A 22,022-nucleotide genomic window follows, 5' to 3' on the forward strand; every position below is an offset into this window, starting at 1 on the left:
ACTGACCCATTTTTAAATTTTATATATGAGTTATATATATATATATATATACATATATATATATATGTTTTTAAATTTTATATATATATTAGTTGTAGTTGGACACAATATCTTTATTTTATTTATTTATTTTTATTTGGTACTGAGGATCCAACCCAGCACCTTGCTTGTGGGAGGCAAGTGCTCTACCACTGAGCTACAACCCCAGCACCTCCTGACTTGTTTTTAACAGGACTCTTATTGTATGACTGCTTTTCTTCTCTGCCGTCAAGTTATCAACTTTCTCCACTGTACCTCCAGTTTAAATTCTTGAGGAGATTAATTTAGCTAAACAATATTTTTCCCATTAAAGAAGTTTTCCTGCCAGGTGTTGTGGCGCAAACCTGTAATCCCAGCGACTCTGGAGGTTGAGGCAGGAGGATCCCAAATTCAAAGCCAGCTTCAACAAAAGTGAGTGCTAAGTAACTCAGTGAGACCTGTCTCTAAATAAAATACAAAACGGGGCTGGGAATGTGGCTAAGTAGTCAAGTGTCCCTGAGTTGAATCCCTGGTACCTTGCCCCCAAAGTTTTCCTGACAGGTCACCTGATAAAGACTGCTGACCACCTGTGTTGAATGTGGCCATGGGGTTAGGGTCAGAAAGCACACAATGTAGCTACTGATATCCAAATCAATTATCTGTAGCCACTTTTCTTCAGCAAGGGCCTGTGAGGATAAAATCTTTGGAGGGGGCTGATTGGCCTTGCAAGTGAATGGCTTAGCCTGTCCACCATAAGTGATACACAATTGTTATCATTGATGGTCCTCTCTATTGAAGGAATAGAAAATGCAATTTTCTGATTTAGGAAAAGGAATTTATTGGCTTATGTAATGAGAAGCCTAGAAGTACAGTGGAAATTGATGAATACATATTCTATTTCTTTCTTTCCTCATTTCCAGTATTGGAGATTGAACTCAGGGTCTCATGGATGTACCATTTGCAGCTAGAATCAATAATTACTTTTATAACATTAAGGTAATTAATTAACATCGAGACTTTTTTTTTCCACTCATGACTAATTCATTACAAGCAAATGTCAATCTTAAATACAATTCTGGAATAAGTGAAGTCACACTGAGTACAGATAAGAAAGTACAAAGAGCTCACTGGCTATGCTACACTAAGAGGATGAAAATCAAATTATTTTATACTGTAGATCTATATAAATAAATAAAATTCTGTCTTTTTTTAGTATGTATATTTAGATTTCTTCTACAAATAATATTTCATTTCATTCACTTCAATAAGATTTGGTACTGGGTATTGAACTCAGGAGCACTTGACCACTGAGCCATATCCCCAGCCTTATTTTGTATTTTATTTAGAGATAGGATCTCACAGAGTTGCTTAGCACCTCACTTTTGCTGAGGCTGGCTTTGAACCTTTGATCCTTCTGTCTCAGCCTCCCAAATCACTGGGATTACAGGCCTGTGCCATAGCACCTGGAATATTTATGTTTATTTCATCAATTTCCTGGCATTTAATACAAGCAGGAATATCTTCAATAAATTGAGCATGTGAGTCCACAAATGTTTTGAAGAACTCTAACAAGTTGCACAGATCCCATGTCAAGTTGCTTAGATCCCATTTTTCTCTTCTTTCTTTTAATTCCCTATATGAATTTCTTTACAGTTTGTGAAATTTCAACCTCCTTTTTGGCTTTTTCAAGGTTGTGGTAGGCAAGTGTCTTGGCAATTTTTATACCAAGATCTGGTATAGCTAGGTGGTTGTCAAGTTCCTCAGCATTCTCAATATTCCACTCCTCCATAAGTGCCTTTATTTTATATGGTGCTGGGGATCAAATCAAGCTCTTCACATGTGCTAGGTGAGTGCTGTACCACTGAGCTACAACCCCAATCCCTGACTTGCCAATTTTTTTTCTTTTTCTTTTTTTTAATATTTATTTTTTAGTTCTCGGCGACACAACATTTTTGTTGATATGTGGTGCTGAGGATCGAACCTGGGCCGCACGCATACCAGGCGAGCTCGCTACAGCTTGAGCCATATACCCAGTCCACTTGCCAACTTTTAAAAAAAATTTTTAGTTGTAGATGGACACAATATCTTTTTTTTTAATTTTAATATTTATTTTTTAGTTATTGGCGGACACAACATCTTTGTTTGTATGTGGTGCTGAGGATCCAACCCAGGCCGCACGCATGCCAGGCGAGCATGCTACCGCTTGAGCCACATCCCCAGCCCTGGAAACAATATCTTTATTATATTTGTTTATTTTCATGTGGTGCTAGGGATTGAACCCAGTGCCTCATACATGATAGGCAAGACTTCTACCACTGAACCACAACCCTTGGCCCTGATTTGTCAATTTTTAACAGAGCATTTAAATTTGTCAATCTGTCCTTGACTCCAAAACACCAAGTAAACTCCTTCCACCATGTTTCATTTGAGGTCTATTGACTAGATCTTATTTTTATTTATTTTTTCATTCTTCAGTTTATCTTTTTTGGTAGCATTAAAAAAAATCTTTCAAGTTTTTTTAAAATTATTTCTCAGTTGTTTTTTTTTTTAAATACCTTTATTTATTTATTTTTATGTGGTGCATGAGGATCGAACCCAGGGCCTCACACACCTAGGCGAGTGCTCTACCGCTGAGCCACAACCCCAGTCCTCAAGTTTTTATTTAAGTGCAATGATCCAGAATGGATTTTATAGATCTTGTTAAAGCAGCTATGCCCATGGCCTGAATATAGTCACAAAAGCAGTGATGTGCTCCCCCAACTTTATCATCTTCAACTATACACTGAATTTGAAGTTATTAAATTCTATATCCCACTGGAACTAGTTTAGAGGAGCCAGAGACCAAGTCATCTGTTTGAATGCTCCTGATACACTTTAATTTTGCTATATGTGTCTTCTTTTTTAAGCTCTGAAATCTTGGGGTTGTAGTTTTCTGTTTATAGATTTTTAAAAATACATATATTTATTTATTTATTTTTTTAGTTTTTCGGCGGACACAACATCTTTGTTTGTATGTGGTGCTGAGGATGGAACCCAGGCCGCATGCATGGGTGTGCTACCACTTGAGCCACATCCAAGCCCAAGATTTTTTTTTTTTTGTACTGGGGATCAAACCTAGGAGCACTTTATTTATTTATTACTTTAGTTGTAGAGGGACACACCATACCTTTGTTTATAAATTTGTTTTTTATGTGGTGCTGAGTACCTCACAGATGCTAGGCAAACACTCAGCCACTGAACTGTGGCCCCAGCCCCCTTGCTAGGGCCTCACTCAGTTGCCGAGGCTGGCTTTGAATGTGTGAATCTCCTGCCTCAGCCTCCAGAGTCACTGGGATTATAGGCATGCAGCACAGCACCCCCACAGCACCCTGCTATCTCTTTAAGGACAAGTAACACACAAATTAAAGTACAATGTTTCTAACAATACAAAGTAATACAGAGTAACCTAAAAGGACGTCAGTGTTTATCCTTCTGGTTGTAAAAAAAGGCACAGATTTTTTTTTTTCTCTCTTTTTGACTAGGGATTGAACCTAGGGGCACTTTACCATTGAGCTATAGTCCCAGTCATTTATTTATTTATTTTTATTTTTATTTTTTAAATTTAAGACTGTATCTCATTAAATTGCTGAGAGTGGCCTAAATTTGCCATCCTCTGGCCTCAGCCTTCCAACTTTTGTAGTGGGGATTCCAGGCATTCTCTACCACACCTGGCAAGACACAGACTTTCATTTATAAAATGAAAATTGCACTTAATTAGCATTTTAACGAACGAAGTACTTTCACACACATTCCTTGATAAAGCCCTGGGGAGAAAGTATTAACCTTTATAAGGAGAAATAAAGAGGAATTTAAAATTTCGAGATGGCAGTGTTATTACATACAGTCTCTCCCCTTTGGGCTCCCATTGTATTGTGTTCTGTTGGTACCTATGATATGGTAATACTTAAATTCATTAATAATTTAACAATGAGTATTTTGCTCAATACCAGGCACTTGTTGTAGGCACTGTGATTACAAAAGTGAATGAAACATCCTTAAATTTATATACTAGTAGGGTAGGAGCAAGCTGACCATAAAATAAGAAAAATGCATGGTGTGGTAGATTGTAATAAGTGCTATAGATCAAAATTAAGTAGGGAAGGCAAAAAAAGGAGTGTGCAGCAATGTTTCAGTTTTATGTAGGATGGTCAGGGTTTGTTATTCTGCTTCAACCGCAGTTCTTCTAGGGTGGATACAAATCTCAATCGCCCTTTGCCTTCATACTCCCGCACTTCTCACAGCCTAGGCACCCAGGGATGTAATACTTTCATATCGAATGAACTGCAAACCTCCTGAGAAGCAAGCAGTCAGGAAACAAAGGTCTATAAAGTAGATATTGCTTAAAAGTCCCTGAATTGGGGCTGGGGTTGTGGCTCAGTGGTAGAGAGCTAGTCTAGCATGTGTGAGGCCCTGGGTTCGATGGTCAGCACCACATTGAAAAACTAAACAAAATAAAGGTATCCTGTCCATCTACAACTAAAAATTTTTTTTTAAAAAATAATAAGGGCTGTGGCTCAGTGGTAGAGTGCTTGCTGCATGGGTGAGGCACTGGGTTCGATTGTCAGCACCACATAAAAATAAATAATAAAAGTCCATTGACAACTAAAAAATATTTTTTAAAAAAGTCCCTAAATTGAATCACCTGATAATTTGCGATTAGTTTTATTTTCACTAATTGAGTAAGTGAAGTTCTTTTCAGAATGTTTATATTACAGAATGAAAACTACATCAGATATTCTTACAGGCTCTTTGATGTACTTCAAACATCTTCTAGTTACCTTTTTGATCTCACTATCGTTAAGTTTCAGTGTGCGTGGTCACTTAAAAAAAAAGCCTTTGCCAAGTATTTCTTAATAGGAAGAGTAGGTGTTTTTTAGGGAAAAATTAGCACTTGGGGTTTTTACTGAGGTTCTTGGTCGGGACCAGTTATGAATGCATCGAACCTTAGTGAATGAGAAAGCAAGGTTCTAATTCCCAGAAAACAAACCACGAAAAGTGAAAAATCCTCTAACAAGCCTCGTGCAGCGTCCAGCAGAAACCTTGACCTCAAGATGGCGTCGCGTAGTCATAAGATTCAGTCAGCTCCAATCAAAAATGGCAGGCTGGGTCCTAATTTTCGGCTCCAGCCTTTCTAGTCCCCACCAGGCGGTCCCTTTCTATGGTTGTTCGGCTCTGCGTGGTGAGTCCAACCCAACAGAGGAGACTCTCTATACACGCTCTTCTCTATGGTTCTCTACTCCACGCCCCCGGTCGCTGTGCATGCCGGGCAAGAGGAAGACCTCCAGAAGCTCCCCGCGCATCGCGGCTGTGTTTGCGGCCTGTGCGAGTAGGCGCTTCGGAATTAGTCTCCCGGGCGAGCGGCGCGCAGAAACCTCGAACCGGTGGAGCCCACTCGTAACGTGGAGCCCAGAAGGCCGCGAAGACAGTACCGTTTTCTCAGCGGCGGGTGAGTTTACGCTTCTGAACGCCTGTGGAAACCGGAGGACGGGGTACCTCAGCTGGAGGAAGAGGAAAAGCCAGGGTGGCTGCTAAAGGGCTGGGGTGGGGTAGGGGTGAGGGCTGGGGTGGGGGAGGGGACGGGCACGAGGCTTAGGTTTCCTCGCTTCTCTGAGGCCTCGAAAACCAGTGGGCCCAGGAGCCCGTGGAGGCCGGCCTTACCGCCTGAGCGTTCCTCTTTGCATTGTCGCCCAATTTCCCTTTCCCTTCCACGTTCTGCTACGGAGTGAATCGCTTTGGTCCCATCTCGGCTGCGCGTTAGTCACAAAATGATCGGTATGCCCCTGGGGGGCATTTCCCTGAGGTTCCTTTATTTATGGAGCTTGCACAGCACCCCTGTAGGTTTTTTCGGGCCTAGGACACATTGGCCCCGGGCCTTGAAGCCAGTCTGCACCATCCTTTTTAGAGAGGTGCTGGCCACCAACGGATTTCTTTCTCTTTCACTTTGGCCATCTAGAGCCCGTCCCACTCGAATTTAGCTAATGCTCACTTTTTTTTTTTTTTTAAGCATATTCCTGGCTTGCTTAAGGTTGTAATGAGTTTTGCCTTCCTGCCGCCTTTCCGCATTGAAGGATGCAGTAATCTGTTTCCATTCATTTTAAGTGATTACCAGCCTCGGCATTAAAATGTTATTTCATTTTCACCGTTCCTTAGTCTTAAGTATTGCTTTTAAACTATGTTTTTTAGAATAGATATCGGAATGTGAAGGTTATTTTGATGTTATGTAATATAGATTTAGATGGTCATGGAAATGCTGTTTTTGATACTGGGCAGAGTGAAGCAGACCAAAAGGAGGGAAGATATTGGACTAGACCGCTTTATTGGGAAGTACTTGTTATTAGGTAGTTGACAATGTGTAAAGATTTGTTTCATTTTTGTAGAAGTTTTTTTGTTGTTTTTACCACTTTAAAAAAATCTTTACTTTGACGTTATTTTAGATTTACAGAAGAATTTATAAAGTAGTGTAGTGGATTTCTCTATGCAGTTGGTACTGTGTTATCCTGTAGCTAAATTGTAAAAGATTGAAGAGAAACTTTTAATTTTTAAAGATTATTACCAAAACATTTAGAGTCCAAGGAAGTCGGTTAGTTGATCATCAGTTCTCCTGATTCAAGTAGATGTTATACTATTATAATAATTCATTTTTTTAAAGCCTTGGTTTTCTTCATCTGTAAAACGAGTGTTATAATAGTAACATTTCTTCCAGTGTACTCTGATTAGGACTTTCATAAGCAAAGCCATAACTAACTCTTTGATTTCTTCTTATTGGTATGTTATTGCTAGAAACAGACAGTAGAGTCTTTATATTGGTAATTTCAGGACAGTGGGGAGCCTTGGGAGTCTCCACCCACTTGCTGTGTTCAGTTGGACAAGTAAAGCAGCAACAAGCCCGCATGGCTCACACCTGTAATTCCAGCCATTCAGGAGACTGAGGCAGGAGAAGAGCAAGTTCCAGGCAAGCCTTGGCAGTTCAGCCAGACACTGTTACAAAAAATAAGAAATATAAAGTACTGGAGTGTATGTAGCACAGTGGTAGAGCCCCCCTGCATTCAAGCCCAGTACCTGCCCCCAAATTAATGAATTTACATTTGATAATTTGGGAATTAAGTAAGATAATGAAGACTTGCCAATAAAAATAAATAAAAATGCTTATTAAATAATTTTGAGATAACCATTATCAGATTTTCTCTTTTATGGTCACAAGGTATTTTCTATGCCTTTCCTGTTTTGTTTTTTCTTCTGGTAGAGTATCATCTATAAGTCAAGGAAATAAAAGTTTGCTGTTTCACTCTTGTATATAGGCACCATATATTAATAATATTTTGACTAATTTTTAAATTTTGTGATTTGTCTTTTTTTGCACTATATTGACACTCTCTGTGTATGTATTTTAAGTATTTTTTAGTTGTTGACGGACCTTTATTTTATTTATTTGTATATGGTGCTGAGAATGGAACCCAGTGTCTCATACATGCTAGGCAAGCACTCTACCACTGAGCCACAACCCCAGCCCAATTATACATATATATTTATATCTATCTATCTATATTATATATATATTTAATATATCTTTTTAATTGTTTATGGATCTTTATTTGTATGTGATGCTGAGAATCAAACCCAGTGCCTCACACATGCTAGGCAAAACACTGTACCACTGAGCCACAACCCTGACCCCTCAATATATATTTTTAAAATAAAATTATTTCATGTTAATATTGGGTAATGACTTCAGACCTGATAGGAATTTGGGATTTCTCCATTTATGGTACCATTTTGGCCACAGATTAAGTACTTTTCTCATTTTTATGATTTGGAGAAAAATGGTATTATAGCTTTGAAAGCAAAAGTTGTCATTAACATCATTAAATCATTAATGTCACTCACTAAAAGTAATCTTGTATTAAGAAAACATTCTATGTATTTTTTTTTAATATTTATTTTTTCTTAGTTCTCGGCGGACACAACATCTTCGTTTGAATGTGGTGCTGAGGATGGAACCCGGGCTGCACGCACGCTAGGCGAGCGCGCTACCGCTTGAGCCACATCCCCAGCCCTCTATGTATTTTTTAATCTCTTGATTGCCTGTTCTTATACTACAATAGCCATTCATACAAGGGGATTTTAAAAGCTTCTTGAGCTTCTTCAACAGCTTTTATCCCTTTTCTTCCCCCTTTTTTCTTTTTTCTTTTTTAAATATTTTTTTAGTTATACATCTTTTTTTTTCCAAATTTTTTTTTTTAGGTGTAGATGGACGCAACACAATGCCTTTAGGTAGGTGAGCGCTTTACCGCTGAGCCACAATCCCAGCCCCTAGTTATACATCTTTATTTTGTTTTTGTTTTTATTTTTATGTAGAGCAGAGGATCAAACTCAGTGCCTCACATGTGTAAGGCAAGTGCTCTGCCACTCAGGTACAACCCCAGTCCATCTCTTTCTTTTTCTTTTCTTTTTTAAAAAAACATATTTGAATTGTAGACACATAATACTTTTATTTTATTTATTTATTTTTATGTGGTGCTGAGGATGGAACCCAGTGCCTCACACTTGCCAGGCAAGTGCTTTACCACTGAGCCATAAAACCAGGCCCTAGGCTTAGCTTCTGTACTTTTATTTTATTTTATTTTATTTTATTATTATTATTATTTTTTTTTAAAGAGAGAGTGAGAGAGAGGGGGACAGAGAGAGAGAATTTTAACATTTATTTATTTTTTCTTAGTTCTTGGTGGACACAACATTTTCGTTTGTATGTGGTGCTGAGGATCGAACCCGGGCCGCACGCATGCTAGGCGAGCGCGCTACCGCTTGAGCCATATCCCCAGCCCTTATTTTATTTTTTTTAAAGAGAGAGGAAGGGAGAGAGAAACTATTTTTTAGTTTTTGGCAGACACAACATCTTTCTTTGTTATGTGGTGCTGAGGATTGAACCCGGGCCGCACGCGGGCCAGGCGAGTGCCCTACCGCTTGAGCCACATCCCCAGCCCCACTTTTCTATACTTTTAAATACTTTTCTCTACTTTTAAAAACTTTTAAAAGTTTTTTTTTTTTTTTTGGTACCAGGGATTGAACTCAGGAGCACTTGGCCACTGAGCCACATCCCCACCCCTAGTTTTGTATTTTATTTAGAGACAGGCTCTCACTGTATTTCTTGGTGCCTTCCCATTGCTGTCTCTGGCTTTGAACTCCTTTGATCTTCCTGTCTCAGCCCCCGGAGCTGCTGGGATTATAGGTGTGCACCACTGTGCCCAGCCGTTTAAAAGTTTTTAAACTTGCAGAAAATAAGAAGAAGAACACTACTCAGAATTACTGATATTCCTTTTTTAATTTAAGTTTTCATGTAATTTAAAATTTACAAAAATGTTTCAAGAATAGTATGAAGAATTCTCAACTCTCACCCACATACCTGAAATGTTAATATTTTACCAATTAACTTCATTCTTTTTTTAAAAAAATATATATTTTAGTTGTAGATGGACACAGCACCTTTATTTTATTTGTTTGTATGTATGTATATATGTATGTATGTATTTATTTAATGTGGTGCCGGGGATCTAACCCAGTGCCTCATGCATGCTAGGCAAGTGCTCTACCACTCAGCCACAACCTGGTCCCTCATTCTTATTTCTGTCTTCATAGTTTCTTTCTGAAAAATTTAGGAGATGTGATGCCTCTTAATATAAAAATACTAAAGTGTATTTCCTTTAAAACTAGGAAATAGGCAAGGTGCAGTGTTGCACACCTGTAATACTAGCTACTAAGGAAACAAAGGCAGGAAGAATTCAAATTCAAGGCCACCCTGAAGAACTTAGTTACACCCTATCTGGAAAGAAAGAAAAAGGAAAAAAAAAAAAAGATTGGGGATGTAGCTCAGTGGTAAATTGCCCTAGCACTTTTTTTTTCCCCTCTGTACCAGAAAGACAAACTAGGACACAGATTCTGTTATTTAATAGTATAATGATCAAAGTTAGGACATTAGCATTGATACAGTATTATGTAATTTTCAGGTCTTAGATTTTGCCTCTTGTCCTGATTTTTTTTTTAAAAAGCAGCTTTATGCTGGATGTAGTGGTGCACACTGCTCAGGAGGCTGAGGCAGGAGGATGGTGAGTTCAAAGCCAGCCTCAGCAAAAGTGAGTTGCTAAGCAACTCAGTGAGACCATGTCTCCAAATAAAATACTGAATAGGGCTAGGGATGTGGCTCAGTGGTTGAGTGCCCCTGGGTTCAATCCCTGTTACCCATCCAAAAATAATGTTTTTTAAAAATAGCAGCTTTATGAAGGTGTTTTTGACGTGTAAATGAGTTTTTTTTTTTTAAGTAATCATACAGAGTTAAATGGCCTAAAAGATCTCTCTGCCTATTTGCCAGGTTTTATTTTGTTTTATTCCCCTTTTGAGGTGGGGACAGAGATGGTGGGTGGATACTATGGATTGAACCTAGGGGCATTTACTACACTGAGTTACACTCCCAGCACCCCACTCTTAAATTTTGAGACATGTTCTTACTAAGTTGCTTAGGGACTCACTAAATTGCTGAAGCTCACCTGAAGCTTGTGGATCTCTGGCCTCAGCCTTCTGAGTCACTGGAATTACAGGGTCTACCCTCCCCCTACCTTCTGTCTTACCCCAGTTTGTAGGGACCACTAGTGTTTCTGTATACATAGTGTTGCTTTTTAATAATTGAAAAATGACAGATAACAAAGTGGAAATCTCAGGGAAAAAAAATCAATTCCTTTTTTAGACAGTCAAAAGTCTTTCCTGCAGTACTGGGGACTGAACCTATGGTGTTCTATCACTGAGCTATATTTCCCTACTCTCTTGAGTATTTTCAGACTTCTGAAAAACTTCTGTAAAAGAAAGTTTGTTCTTTAAATTCTTTTTTTTTAAGTTGATAGACTTTTTTCTTATCTATATGTGATTCTTTTTTTTTTTTTAAGAGAGAGGGAGAGAGAGAATTTTAATATTTATTTTTTAGTTCTTGGCGGGCCCAACATCTTTGTATGTGGTACTGAGGATCGAACCCGGGCTGCACGCGTGCCAGGCAAGTGCACTACCGCTTGAGCCACATCCCCAGCCCGTATATGTGGTGCTGAGAATCAAACCCAGTGCCTCACAGAACCAAGTGCTCTGCCACTAATCCTGGAATTACAGGGCCTACCCCCTGTAAAAGAAATTTTTCTGTCGAATAGTCCTCATTCTTCTTTGGGCTTTGAATACTTTTTCTAGTAATAATGCCTGTAGACTCCAGTTATGTGGAAATTTAGTTAATGGAGTAATGCATTTTAAGGGAATGTTTTGCTTAGGTTGAGGCAGGCAGTTATGTCAGTGTCCAGTGTATCTTGCAGGCTATGAGCAGGGCAGGAAACAGTACATGTTACACTAATAGTCACTTTTAGTCACTGTAGAACCTCTGAACTTTATATAGTAACTTATATTTTACCCTTTCAGGAACAGATACAAATAATACCTGGGGGAGAACTAGGCACAAAATTGAAACTATTTATTGGATGAATGAATGAATTCTATGTTAGTGTTCGCAGAGGGGGGATATTATTGGTTCATTCTTACCATTTCAAAAATTTGATACATAGTGAGTGCCCTGATGGGGCTAATTTATAAGCCTATCCTTGGTGAAATAATTTTATGTCTAGATACCTGTGAAACAAAGGGATAAGCATCTCTACCATATTTTGTATACCTGTAGTATTCTCAGAAGTGTAGAAAACTAAAGAATGCTTTGAAAGAGAAAAAAGTGAAAAAAGCAGAATGCATGCATGTTAATATAATATAAATAAATCTTACTTGCATTTTTTTTTGGAGTAAATCTGTTGAAGTAAAATTACAATAAAATGAATCCATTTTAATTTCTATGAGTTTTGATTTATACATATGCCTGTGTGACCAACAGTATGCTAGATAAATATAGAAAATATTTCTTCCATTGTGATGCTTGGTTTGGGTCATGAAGTTTTTTACTTAATAGGTAAAAATGCTTTGGATTTTCTGTAAATTAAGCACAGTATTTTTTTTTTAAAGAGAGAGAGGAGAGAGAATTATTTAATATTTATTTTTCAGTTTTTGGCGGATACAACATGGTTGTATGTTGTATGTGGTGCTGAGGATCGAACCCGGGCCGCACGCATGCCAGGCGAGCGCACTACTGCTTGAGCCACATCCCCAGCCCATAAGCACAGTATTTTTAAAAATGCTATTTAAATGATTTTAGTGCTAAAAATTAAATCTGCATCTCTCTTTCTTGAACTCCACATGCAATTTTTCAGCAAATCCTATTGGTGATCTTCAGTATGTTTAGAATCCAACAGTTTGATAAACCACTTTCACCACTACCACCTGTTTCAAACTGCCATCATCTTGTGTGGATTATTACAATAGTCTCATGCTTCCATTCTGTTCTCTTCCAGTCTTACTTAATACAGTGGCCATTGATACTGTTAAAACGTCAGTCAAGTTAAAAAATCTTTCAGATGTTTTCCATCTTATTGAAAGTAACAATCAAAACCTTTACAATGTACTACAAAGTCCTGCACTCTGAACTCCTTCCCCAAGTAATAGTATTTTCAGCTTGCTTCAGCTACCCCAGAGATAATGTTGACCTTGCTGTCTCCCTTGAACACACCCCAAAGTTGAACACTCTGCCTACTTCAGGCATGTGTTTGCTGTTTCCTTTGCTTGGAAGGTGTTTCCCTCAGATATGAAAAGGACTTCCTGTTTCAGCCTTTTTCAAATCTTTATTTAGCTCTTCATTTTCTTTGTGAGGTATATAAGCAGATTTGTAATAAATCTCTCCCTTGCTGTCTTCCCAGCTTTGGTTTCCTACAAAATGCCTTTCAGTGTTCAATATATCTGTAGCATGAGTAATTATAATTTATATTTGTTATCTGTAAGAGCTGATAGGTTTGCTATGATTATAAAAGTTTATTTGCACATGGCAAAACAAAATTTTATGTTGAATTATGTAATTTTATGCATTTTAATGTTTAAATATTAATATTTTTTAAAGATCACAACAAATGTTTTCTGATTTTTCAAGGAAAAGTTGAATATTCACAATAATTAACCATTAGCTGTGTTATTTTTCATCTGTTTTAAACTAAAATAAAGGGCTGGGGCTTCAGCTCAGTGGTAAAGAGCCCCCTGGGGTTCAATCCCCAATACCCCTCCAACAAAAACAAAAACCTAGAAATGAATGCAAGGGGTATACTAGCATACACTAACAGTAAAGATTATAAATATGGCATAAATTCTAATAATATAGTTTTATTAATAAAGTATCTAATACTGGGGGGAGTAAAAAGTGGTTCTAAAAACTGAATCAAAGTCCATCTTTGATCATTGTGAGGCTAGTACTGGGCCATTGCTAGCATAGTACCTGGATCATGGTAACTGCTTAATAAATGTCTATTGAGGCCCTCAGACTTTGTTTACTGATACATTCATTAATCAATTTATTTATTCAACAGGTACTATACCAACTGCCCTCCTAAGAAAGTGCTGAGATAGAGTATTATAATGATAATACAAGAGCTTCTGTAAGTAGGACAGTAGCCTTCTCTGTTTTAAAAGAAGATACACCCCCTTTCCACCCTTCTGTATAGAATATTTGTTTTTGATTTGGGGCAGAAAGTGTTACCAAAAAAAATTATAAGAAACTCAATACATTTATAGTCTAAAAATCTTGTGGTTTTTCCTTTGTGATACATCCTGATACCTACCTAAATTTTAAAGCATTTCTAGTACCTTATTTGATAAGTATATGAATCGTCCTAGGAATTCCTTTACTTATAAAACTTTCTAAATATTTTAAGTATATTGTTTTTTGAAGTTGAAGTTTAAATTGTATAGACTATTGATTGTGTACATCATGTAAATAAACAGGTAAAAAGATACTGAACCTCGTTAATGAAATAAAAGTTTTTTTTTTTAACCTATCAGATAATTAGAATTTAAAAACCTCTTTATTCCAACACTGGTGAGGATATGAGAAAAGGGCATAAAATTTACATACTATTTTTGGGGGCTGATTTAGAGGTAAAATTTGGATATATACAATAATAATCTGGATTATGGAATTAATTACAGAGATGTATAGGATTATATGTCAAAATCTAAAGCATTATTTGAAAGAGATAAAATAGCATCAACCATTAATGTTGGTTGTTTAATTATTGTATATCTGTATTAATAATAATTTACTACATTATAAAAACTGAAATAGAAATTTATAAGTGGATATGAAGAGATGTCAATGAAAATAGGGGAAAATGCAGGTAATAATATAGTTATACTGGAGAAAATTACAAATTATGTATTACTTTGTACATATAAAGATATGTAGAAAACCATGAGATATGCCTAACTGTGGGATTAGGGAAAGAAAAAGTGAGGGATTAGGGAAAGAGAAAGTGGAAGAGTTACACTTTTTTCCTTAATTTTTTTTTAGTTGTTGATAGACTTTTATTTAATTAATTTTTTATGTGCGGTGCTGAGAACCTAACACAGTGCCAGGCATGCTAGGCAAGTAGTCTACTGTGAGCCACAACCCCAGCCCCCAAGAGTTACACTTTTTATTTTTCTTTCTCCTGGAGGTTGAGTAAAACAATTACAAAACACAAGACATTTTAAAAGTTTAAATAGCTCTGGACTTTTTTTTTTCCTTTTTTTTTTTTGTGGTGCTGGGGATTGAACCCAGGGCCTTATGCATGTGAGGCAAGCCCTCTACTAACTGAGTTAATATCCCCAGCCCTGTGGACTTCTTTATTTATAGAGTGAGGAAATTTTCCCTAGTGTCTAGTAGAAATATCTCCTGTTTATCAAATCACTGACTTTAGTGGAGTCACTGATGTGGCATAGACTTACTTATTTGAGCTCTCTCATTCCCATGCTGGGAATCTAACCTAAAACCTTGAGCAAGATAGGAAACACTCTTGTCACTGATCTATGTCCCCCAGCCCCTTGGTTGATTTTAAAAATTGATGTATGGAACTCTCATAGGACATCCTAGCAACATTTTAAATTTTTTCTCCAATAGAACTGGGTGCTAAAATATGTTGATGAAAATAAAAACTTAAGGAAGGAAAAACTTAAGTACTTCCATTCATTTAAAATAAAGGATAGCTGGGCACTTATAATACCAGCAGTTTGGGAGGCTGAGGCGTGAGGAATGCAAGTTCCTGAAACCCTGTCTCAAAAAGGACTGGGGTTGTAGCTCTGGTAAAGCGCCCCGGGGTTTAATCCTCAGTCCCATATGGGAAGGGAAAAAAAGTTTCCTTTAATATGGCAGACTAAACAATTTAATGTGCTTTTATATTTTTAAAAAAATCAAATGGTAGTATCTGATTCAAGAGTGGTTAAAGAAAGAATGGTTAATTGGTTGCTTTTAAGTTTAAGAAAAAGGATGGCTTTTCTCATTGTCAATAGTTCCTTTTCACAATTGAGTGATTACTGTATGATCTGGTATTAAGAGTTGGTGTGTGTCCGTGCCCCACCAGGTTTGTAATTCACTGACATATTTGTCCTTGAGGAACTGGCCAACATTGAATGAAATGCTGTGTAACTTTGTAAATTTAGTTTTCAGGGTGCTGATAGATATTAAATAAAAAAAGTATCAAAGCACTTTATAAAACACTATTAGATACCCTCCTGGATTCTGAGTTTGGTTTTAAAAGATTCATTGATGTTTGGTATTTAATTTTTGGATATTAACTGAACCTCAAAATTTTTTTCTTCCTTTATATGTATTCCCACATGATTGTAGGAGTCTATCCTGAACTTAGATCGTGTACATTTTGGGAACTTATTTTAGAAAAGATCTAAGTTTTAAAAATTCTCAATGGACAGACAGAGAAAAGAGGGTCTTTGCCAACTCCTTTGGGTAAGAAAAATTTAGAATTTTGCAGATACTCTAAAAATGAAGGCCAACAAAACTAGGCAGATTCAATTATATTGTTTTCAAGTAAAATGATTTGTTATGATTTCTTTCTTTAGACTGCTGCAGTAAGAATGTCTTTCCCCCCTCATTTGAATCGCCCTCCCATGGGAATCCCAGCACTCCCACCCGGTATCCCACCCCCACAGTTTCCTGGCTTTCCTCCACCTGTGCCTCCAGGTAAGTTTGTTAAACTTTAGGTTTTTTAAACCTATGCTTTTGTCATTATGATATTAACTTTAGGAAAATGATATGTATGTGACTACTTCAGCAGTGAAGATATCTTTTATTTAGCATCATTCTGAAAATGGGTTTTTCATTTTCCTAAGGCAGTGGATTTGATATGTGACTGTCAGACTCACCTTGGAAATTCCTTTTAAAAATTCTATATTTAAAATACATAGGGCCAGGTGTGGTGGCACATGCCTGTAGTCCCAGTGACATGGGAGACTAAGGCAGGAAGATCACAAGTTCAAAGTCAGCCTCAACAACTTAGTGACCCTCTAAGAAACTCAGCAAGACCCTGTTTCAAAATAAAAATAAATAGGCTAGAGATGGGGCTCAGTGATTAAGCCCCTTTAGGTTCCATCCCTAGTACCAAATGGTATTCCCTTTCTTAAACAGGGAAAGTTATTAATCTTAATTTTGCAGGTACTTAAACATGCAGATTAGAAGCAAATACCAGTACATATTTATCTCTTAGTTCTAAGATTGGTTTGTTTTTAAGCACAGATACATAGTAGCATGCTATATCCACTAGTTTGCACCTTGCTTTTCTTCACTTGATAGTGTACCATAGCTTTCTAAATCAATATATGAACAGCTTCCTTCAAGAGTTCTGTGGAGTTAAAGCAATATTCAGGCCTTACCACAAATCCCTGAATTAGTTCCTCAGAAATTGGGGTTCTGGAATCTTTATTTTTAACAAGTTTGCAGCTATTTCTATGTATCAAATTAAGTAGATGGAACCCATATTTGAGAACAGTTATTCTGAAGTAGATAACATTATTTGACTTAAAGGAATGAGAGTTCCTTTGCTTCTACCATGTTTACTTTAGATCTTCAATATTATTGCCAGCTTGGTTGATGTTAAACTAATGTGGACATTTATTCAGAATGGTAATTATGTACTTTCTGATTTCATTTGTACTATTCTACATAATCATTTTTGTTTAGCAAAGAATACTTTACTTGACTGATAATCAGAATTTAGTTGTAGCTTAGGCACTACCAGCATTCTGTGTGCAATATCAGTATTTTAAAAGGTAAGTCATGAAAAAAACAAAGGTAGGTAGTGCACTGGGGACATGACTCAGTGGTAGAATGCCTTGCATGCTCGAGGCCCTGTGTTTGTTCCCTAGCACTGGAAGGGGTGGGCAAGGTAAGTAATGAAATATTATAAAAACTACTGAAATAATTGAGAAACACAGTACCCTTGATGCATAATTTTTGTGTTTGGCTTATGAGTATTGTTAATAACTCAGTGCAGTTAATTGGACTTTGATATAATATATGATGATTCTGAGTTTTAAAAAAATTTTTTGTTTTAGATGGATAAAATACTTCTAGTTTATATATTTTATGTGGTGTTGTTGAGGATTGAACCCAATGCCTCACATGCTAGTCAAGTGCTCTGCCACTGTGCTACAACCCCAGACCCGGTGATCATGAATTTTAAATGAGAAAATAAGTCTGGTAACTAGCTATTGCTTTTCTTTAGAAAGTAAGATATGCCTACAGAAAAAGTTCCTTCCCCCAAATCAATCTTGTCAGTTTTCTAGGGTATTATTTCTCCAGAGATATGCTGTGCATTTCTTACTATTTGCTTGCGTTTACTCTTCCTATTTCCTTTTTAAAAAACTCAAATGTTAATATGCTCTTCACATTTTGTGTACTTTATTTTTGCTTAGCATGCATGATCATTATGATGAGCAGCACTGCTTTTTCAATGAAAATTTTGAAATGTACTTTGCTTATGTTTGCTTTAGCATGCATGATTTTTATAAACAGCAGCAATGCCTTATTTATTGTGAATGCTAATTGCAGAAATTCTGATGGCAGTATTAGAGCACATGCTTAGTATGCACAAGACCTGAGTTGTAACCCTATCACCAAAAAGGAGGAAAAAAAAAGATAAATTTCAGGTATTAGTAAGTTGGATTAGGAAGCATTATTAGACTTTGAGTAAATATAAAAAGGGAAATTTAGAGATGTCTTTCTGAATGCTTTTCTTAATAGACAGTTTACCTACGGAATTGAGGCCATATGGGGGTACCATTATAGTTGGTAAATAGAGGAGTATTTATTTTTGGAAAGTTAAGGTGTAAAATTTAGATAACAACTGGTTAATTATAGGTGTTTTTGGTACTGGGGATTGAACCCAGGGGTGCTTTACCACTGAGCTATATTCCCATCCCCTTTTTATTTTTATTTATTATTATTTTTACATTTATTTTTCGATTGTAGTTGGACACAGTACCTTGATTTTATTTGTTTATGTGGTGCTGAGGATTGAACCCAGGGCATCGCACATGCGCTAGGCGAGCACTCTACCACTGAGCCACAACCCAAACCCCCCTTTTTATTTTTTATTTTGAGACGGGGTCATGCTGGGTTACTTAGGGCCTCTGACTAAATTGCTTGGGCTGACCTTAAACATGTGATCCTCTGCCTCACCCTCCTGAGCTGCTAGGTTTAAAGGCATGTGCCACCAGGATGGTTAGTTAATTATATTTTTACATACCCACAGTTATTTAAAAATACTTTTATTTTTTTGTGTGTGTGTGTGTTGGGGGGCAGTAATGAGAATTGAACCCAGGGCTTGACATATGATAGCAATGCCCTGAGCCACTTGTCAAAAGAAATGAACTTTATTTTTAGAACCACATAGGCCAAACAAAACAGCTCCTCAGGAAAAACCCTCAGAGCCCAACTGCCAACACCAGCTTCCCACAAGCCTCTCACACCAACACAAGCCTCACCACCTCCCACAATCCTCCTGCTCTTGAGGCTGATTGGCTGGGTCGCGTGGGCGGAGCCAAAGAAGTCCCCCAATGAGCATCACCGCAGAGGAGCCAATCAGCTAGATGTTGCTGGGGCCGCTGTGAGCCAATCGTCAGCTGGCAGTCTGAAAGTTTGCTGGGGCCCCTTCAGCTGTGGCGCTCAACATCTCCCCCTCTGTTTAAACAATAAGCATGTGGCTTAGGGACTGTGCCTGCCTTAGGTTGTCCAATAGTACATATGGTCCTTACCCGTTATGGGATGAGCTGACCTCAAGGCATCAGCCTCCTGTCTTAGGTTGGTACCACTGCAATTGGATCTTACCCGTCACTGACTATCGGTCCAGTATACAGCCATACCTGTGGAGGGGTCTTTGTACCAGCAAGGGGGTGAGGTTCTTTGCCTCATCTCTGTTGGCCCCCAAATTTTAGCTGAACGATCATGACAAGCAGAAGGGAGGAAGATACACCAAGCCAATTGACGGCTCCTTTTGTAAAAATTGTACCACCGATGACGGCATCAGCAAAAATACCCCAACACTACCACAAGTCGCTGCACCAACAGATAGTTCACAAGGCATACAGGTGAATTCTCAATGCATACAAGTGACACATAGTCCAGGCAAGTTCTGCAAGCAGTTCAGTGATTGCTATTGCAGAAGCTGTAGATTGGTTTTATCTTTGTCTTCACCAGCACTGGGATGAAGATAGGAATTCTGGCAATAATGGCTAAAGAAAAAATTATGGGGCTGGGGATGTGGCTCAAGCGGTAGCGTGCTCTCCTGGCATAGGAGCGACCCGGGTTCGATCCTCAGCACCACATACAAACAAAGATGTTGTTTCTGCCGAAAACTAAAAAATAAATATTAAAAAATTCTCTCTCTCTCTCTCTTAAAAAAAAATTATGTAACATTCCAGAAGGCACTAAAAGAAAACAATTTTCTTAACAATTTACATTATCTTGAAGAGAATTATTAAATATGATGAAAAGGAAAGGTGAAAGTAAACAAACAGATTTGTTAACCTCCTATTTTGTTCACATATTAAAACAATCCTCAACAGTTGTTTACCCAATTTAAATTAAACCATTTAAATCACGTGAATAAAAAAAAATATTTGGATCCATTTTTTCATGAGTGCTCATCATATATATTTGAATGTACGTATGTCCATATATTATATAACACAAAACACAAGTGTGCACACAGAATACATACAACACATAATAGTAAAGGCCTTTTTACAGGTGAAATCTCCATTGCAATGTTTAAAAACTCTATAGACAAAAAATAGAACTGATCAGCAAAACATTAACCTAGGTCTGTATGAGATCAAAAAACAAAATAGAACTTCATGATATGGGAAAGGACAATAATAAAATATATATTGAACAAAGCATCCTGATTCTGTCGTAGATGTAAGGATAGCCAAATTGGAGTTTTGGATATCGGCCGTTATGGATTTGAGCCAAATCATCTTCTTTTTGGTCTGTAGAAATTGCTTTAGTTAATCTCTCCAGAATCAAAATCTGCTGCTGTTCTTCCTGTGGAAACACACAAACAGAGCCCTGACTCCAGACAATTACTGGTCAGGACCTTTCCATTGTCCTGTTAGAATATCTTTCCAAAGTACCTTGGGCTTATGTACATTTTTTGGACACATATGCCTTTCTGCAGCACTAAGCACTGATGAATCCAAATTTAAAAAGTTTAGAGTAAAAAGGGTTATTTTAAGTTTATCTTTGGGGAATATATACCCCTTCCCAATTCCTTCTTTTTGCTTTAATAAGTACATTTTAATAGTTTGATGAGCTCTTTCAACTATGTCTTGTCCCTGTGGATTGTATGGGATTCCTGTTATATGAGTAATGCCAGATGATGAGCAGAATTGTTTAAAAGAGTTAGAAGTATAACCGGGGCATTATCTGTTTTTAACTGTTTTGGAATGCCCACAGTGGCAAAATTTTGTAAGCAATGAGCTATAACATCTTTAGTTTTTTCTCTGGCATGAAGGGAGCCCATCAAAAATCCAGAAGAAGTATCAACTGTAACATGTAAATATTTTAATTTTCCAAATTCTGGCAAGTGTGTGACGTCCATCTGCCAAATATGGTTAGGTATCAATCCTCTAGGATTGACTCCAAGATTAATTTGTGGTAAAAAGGTCACACAGTTTTGACGTTGTTTTATTATTTGTCTACCTTGTTCCTTAGTTATTTTAAAATGCTTTTGTAAAGTATTAGCATTGACATGGAACCTTTTATGAAAATTTATAGCTTCTTCTAGTGTAGATAAAATATGTGTGTCATGTGTAGTTTTATCTGCTAAATCATTGCCCAAACTAAGGGCTCCAGGCAATCCTGTATGTGCCCTGATATGTCCTATAAAGAATGGATCTTTTCTGTCCCAGATTAGACTTTGTATAGTGGAAAAGAGAAAACAGTAGAGGAAGGGGAAATCCTACCAGCATTTTCAAGGGATACTATAGCATTAACTATATACTGACTATCGGAAAATAAATTAAATACAGAATCTTTAAACATCACAAAAGTTTGTAATACTGCATTAAGCTCTACCTTTTGAGCTGATTGTTTGGGTACTAAAAATGTAAAAGTTTGATCAGGTGTAACTATTGCTGCTGTACCATTATTTGACCCATCAGTGAATATATGTGGAGCATTCATGATAGGTGTTTTTCTTGTCATTTTTGGAAAAATTACAGGATACAATGACCAAAAAGACAATAAAGGATTAGATGGTAAGAGGTTATCAAATGAAACATTAGATTTGCACATGATTATTGCCCAGGTATTTAACTCATTAGCTAACTCATCAATTTGATTCATAGTATATGGAGTAATAATTTTGTTGGAAGACATTCCAAGCACTCCCTTTGCTGCTTTTATTCCTTTGAGTATTAATTGTCCTACAGCCTCAGGATACCTAGTAAGAATAGTGTTAGGAGAATAAGATAAATGTATCCATAATAATGGACCTTCTTGCCAAAATACTCCTGTAGGAATATTT

At 37.2% G+C, this 22,022-nt stretch overlaps 1 protein-coding gene and 1 long non-coding RNA gene across 4 annotated transcripts in view; one reads left to right on the plus strand and one right to left on the minus strand.

The window, feature by feature from the left end:
- Positions 1–831: 831 nt before the first annotated feature.
- LOC144377879 (uncharacterized) lies at positions 832–6,006 on the minus strand. The gene is made up of 2 exons (XR_013439115.1): positions 5,716–6,006; positions 832–5,525 (listed from the first exon to the last, which is right to left on the minus strand). It is a non-coding gene; the product is annotated as an uncharacterized LOC144377879 (long non-coding RNA).
- Positions 5,312–22,022, plus strand: part of Rbm25 (RNA binding motif protein 25) — a 64,921-nt gene continuing 48,210 nt past the window's right edge. For 2 of the 3 annotated variants that reach the window (XR_013439114.1, XM_078050480.1), the window contains exons 1-3: positions 5,312–5,503; positions 15,827–15,943; positions 16,057–16,177. Coding sequence is in view for 2 of the 3 variants with exons in the window: in XM_078050480.1 (XP_077906606.1) it covers positions 15,902–15,943; positions 16,057–16,177 (163 nt within the window). In the remaining variant the exon portion in view is untranslated. The remainder of the gene's footprint in view (positions 5,504–15,826; positions 15,944–16,056; positions 16,178–22,022) is intronic. The other variant, XM_005321203.5, reaches the window with a different exon arrangement.

The sequence above is a fragment of the Ictidomys tridecemlineatus genome, chromosome 5, assembly GCF_052094955.1.
Source record: "Ictidomys tridecemlineatus isolate mIctTri1 chromosome 5, mIctTri1.hap1, whole genome shotgun sequence".
NCBI lineage: Eukaryota > Metazoa > Chordata > Mammalia > Rodentia > Sciuridae > Ictidomys > Ictidomys tridecemlineatus.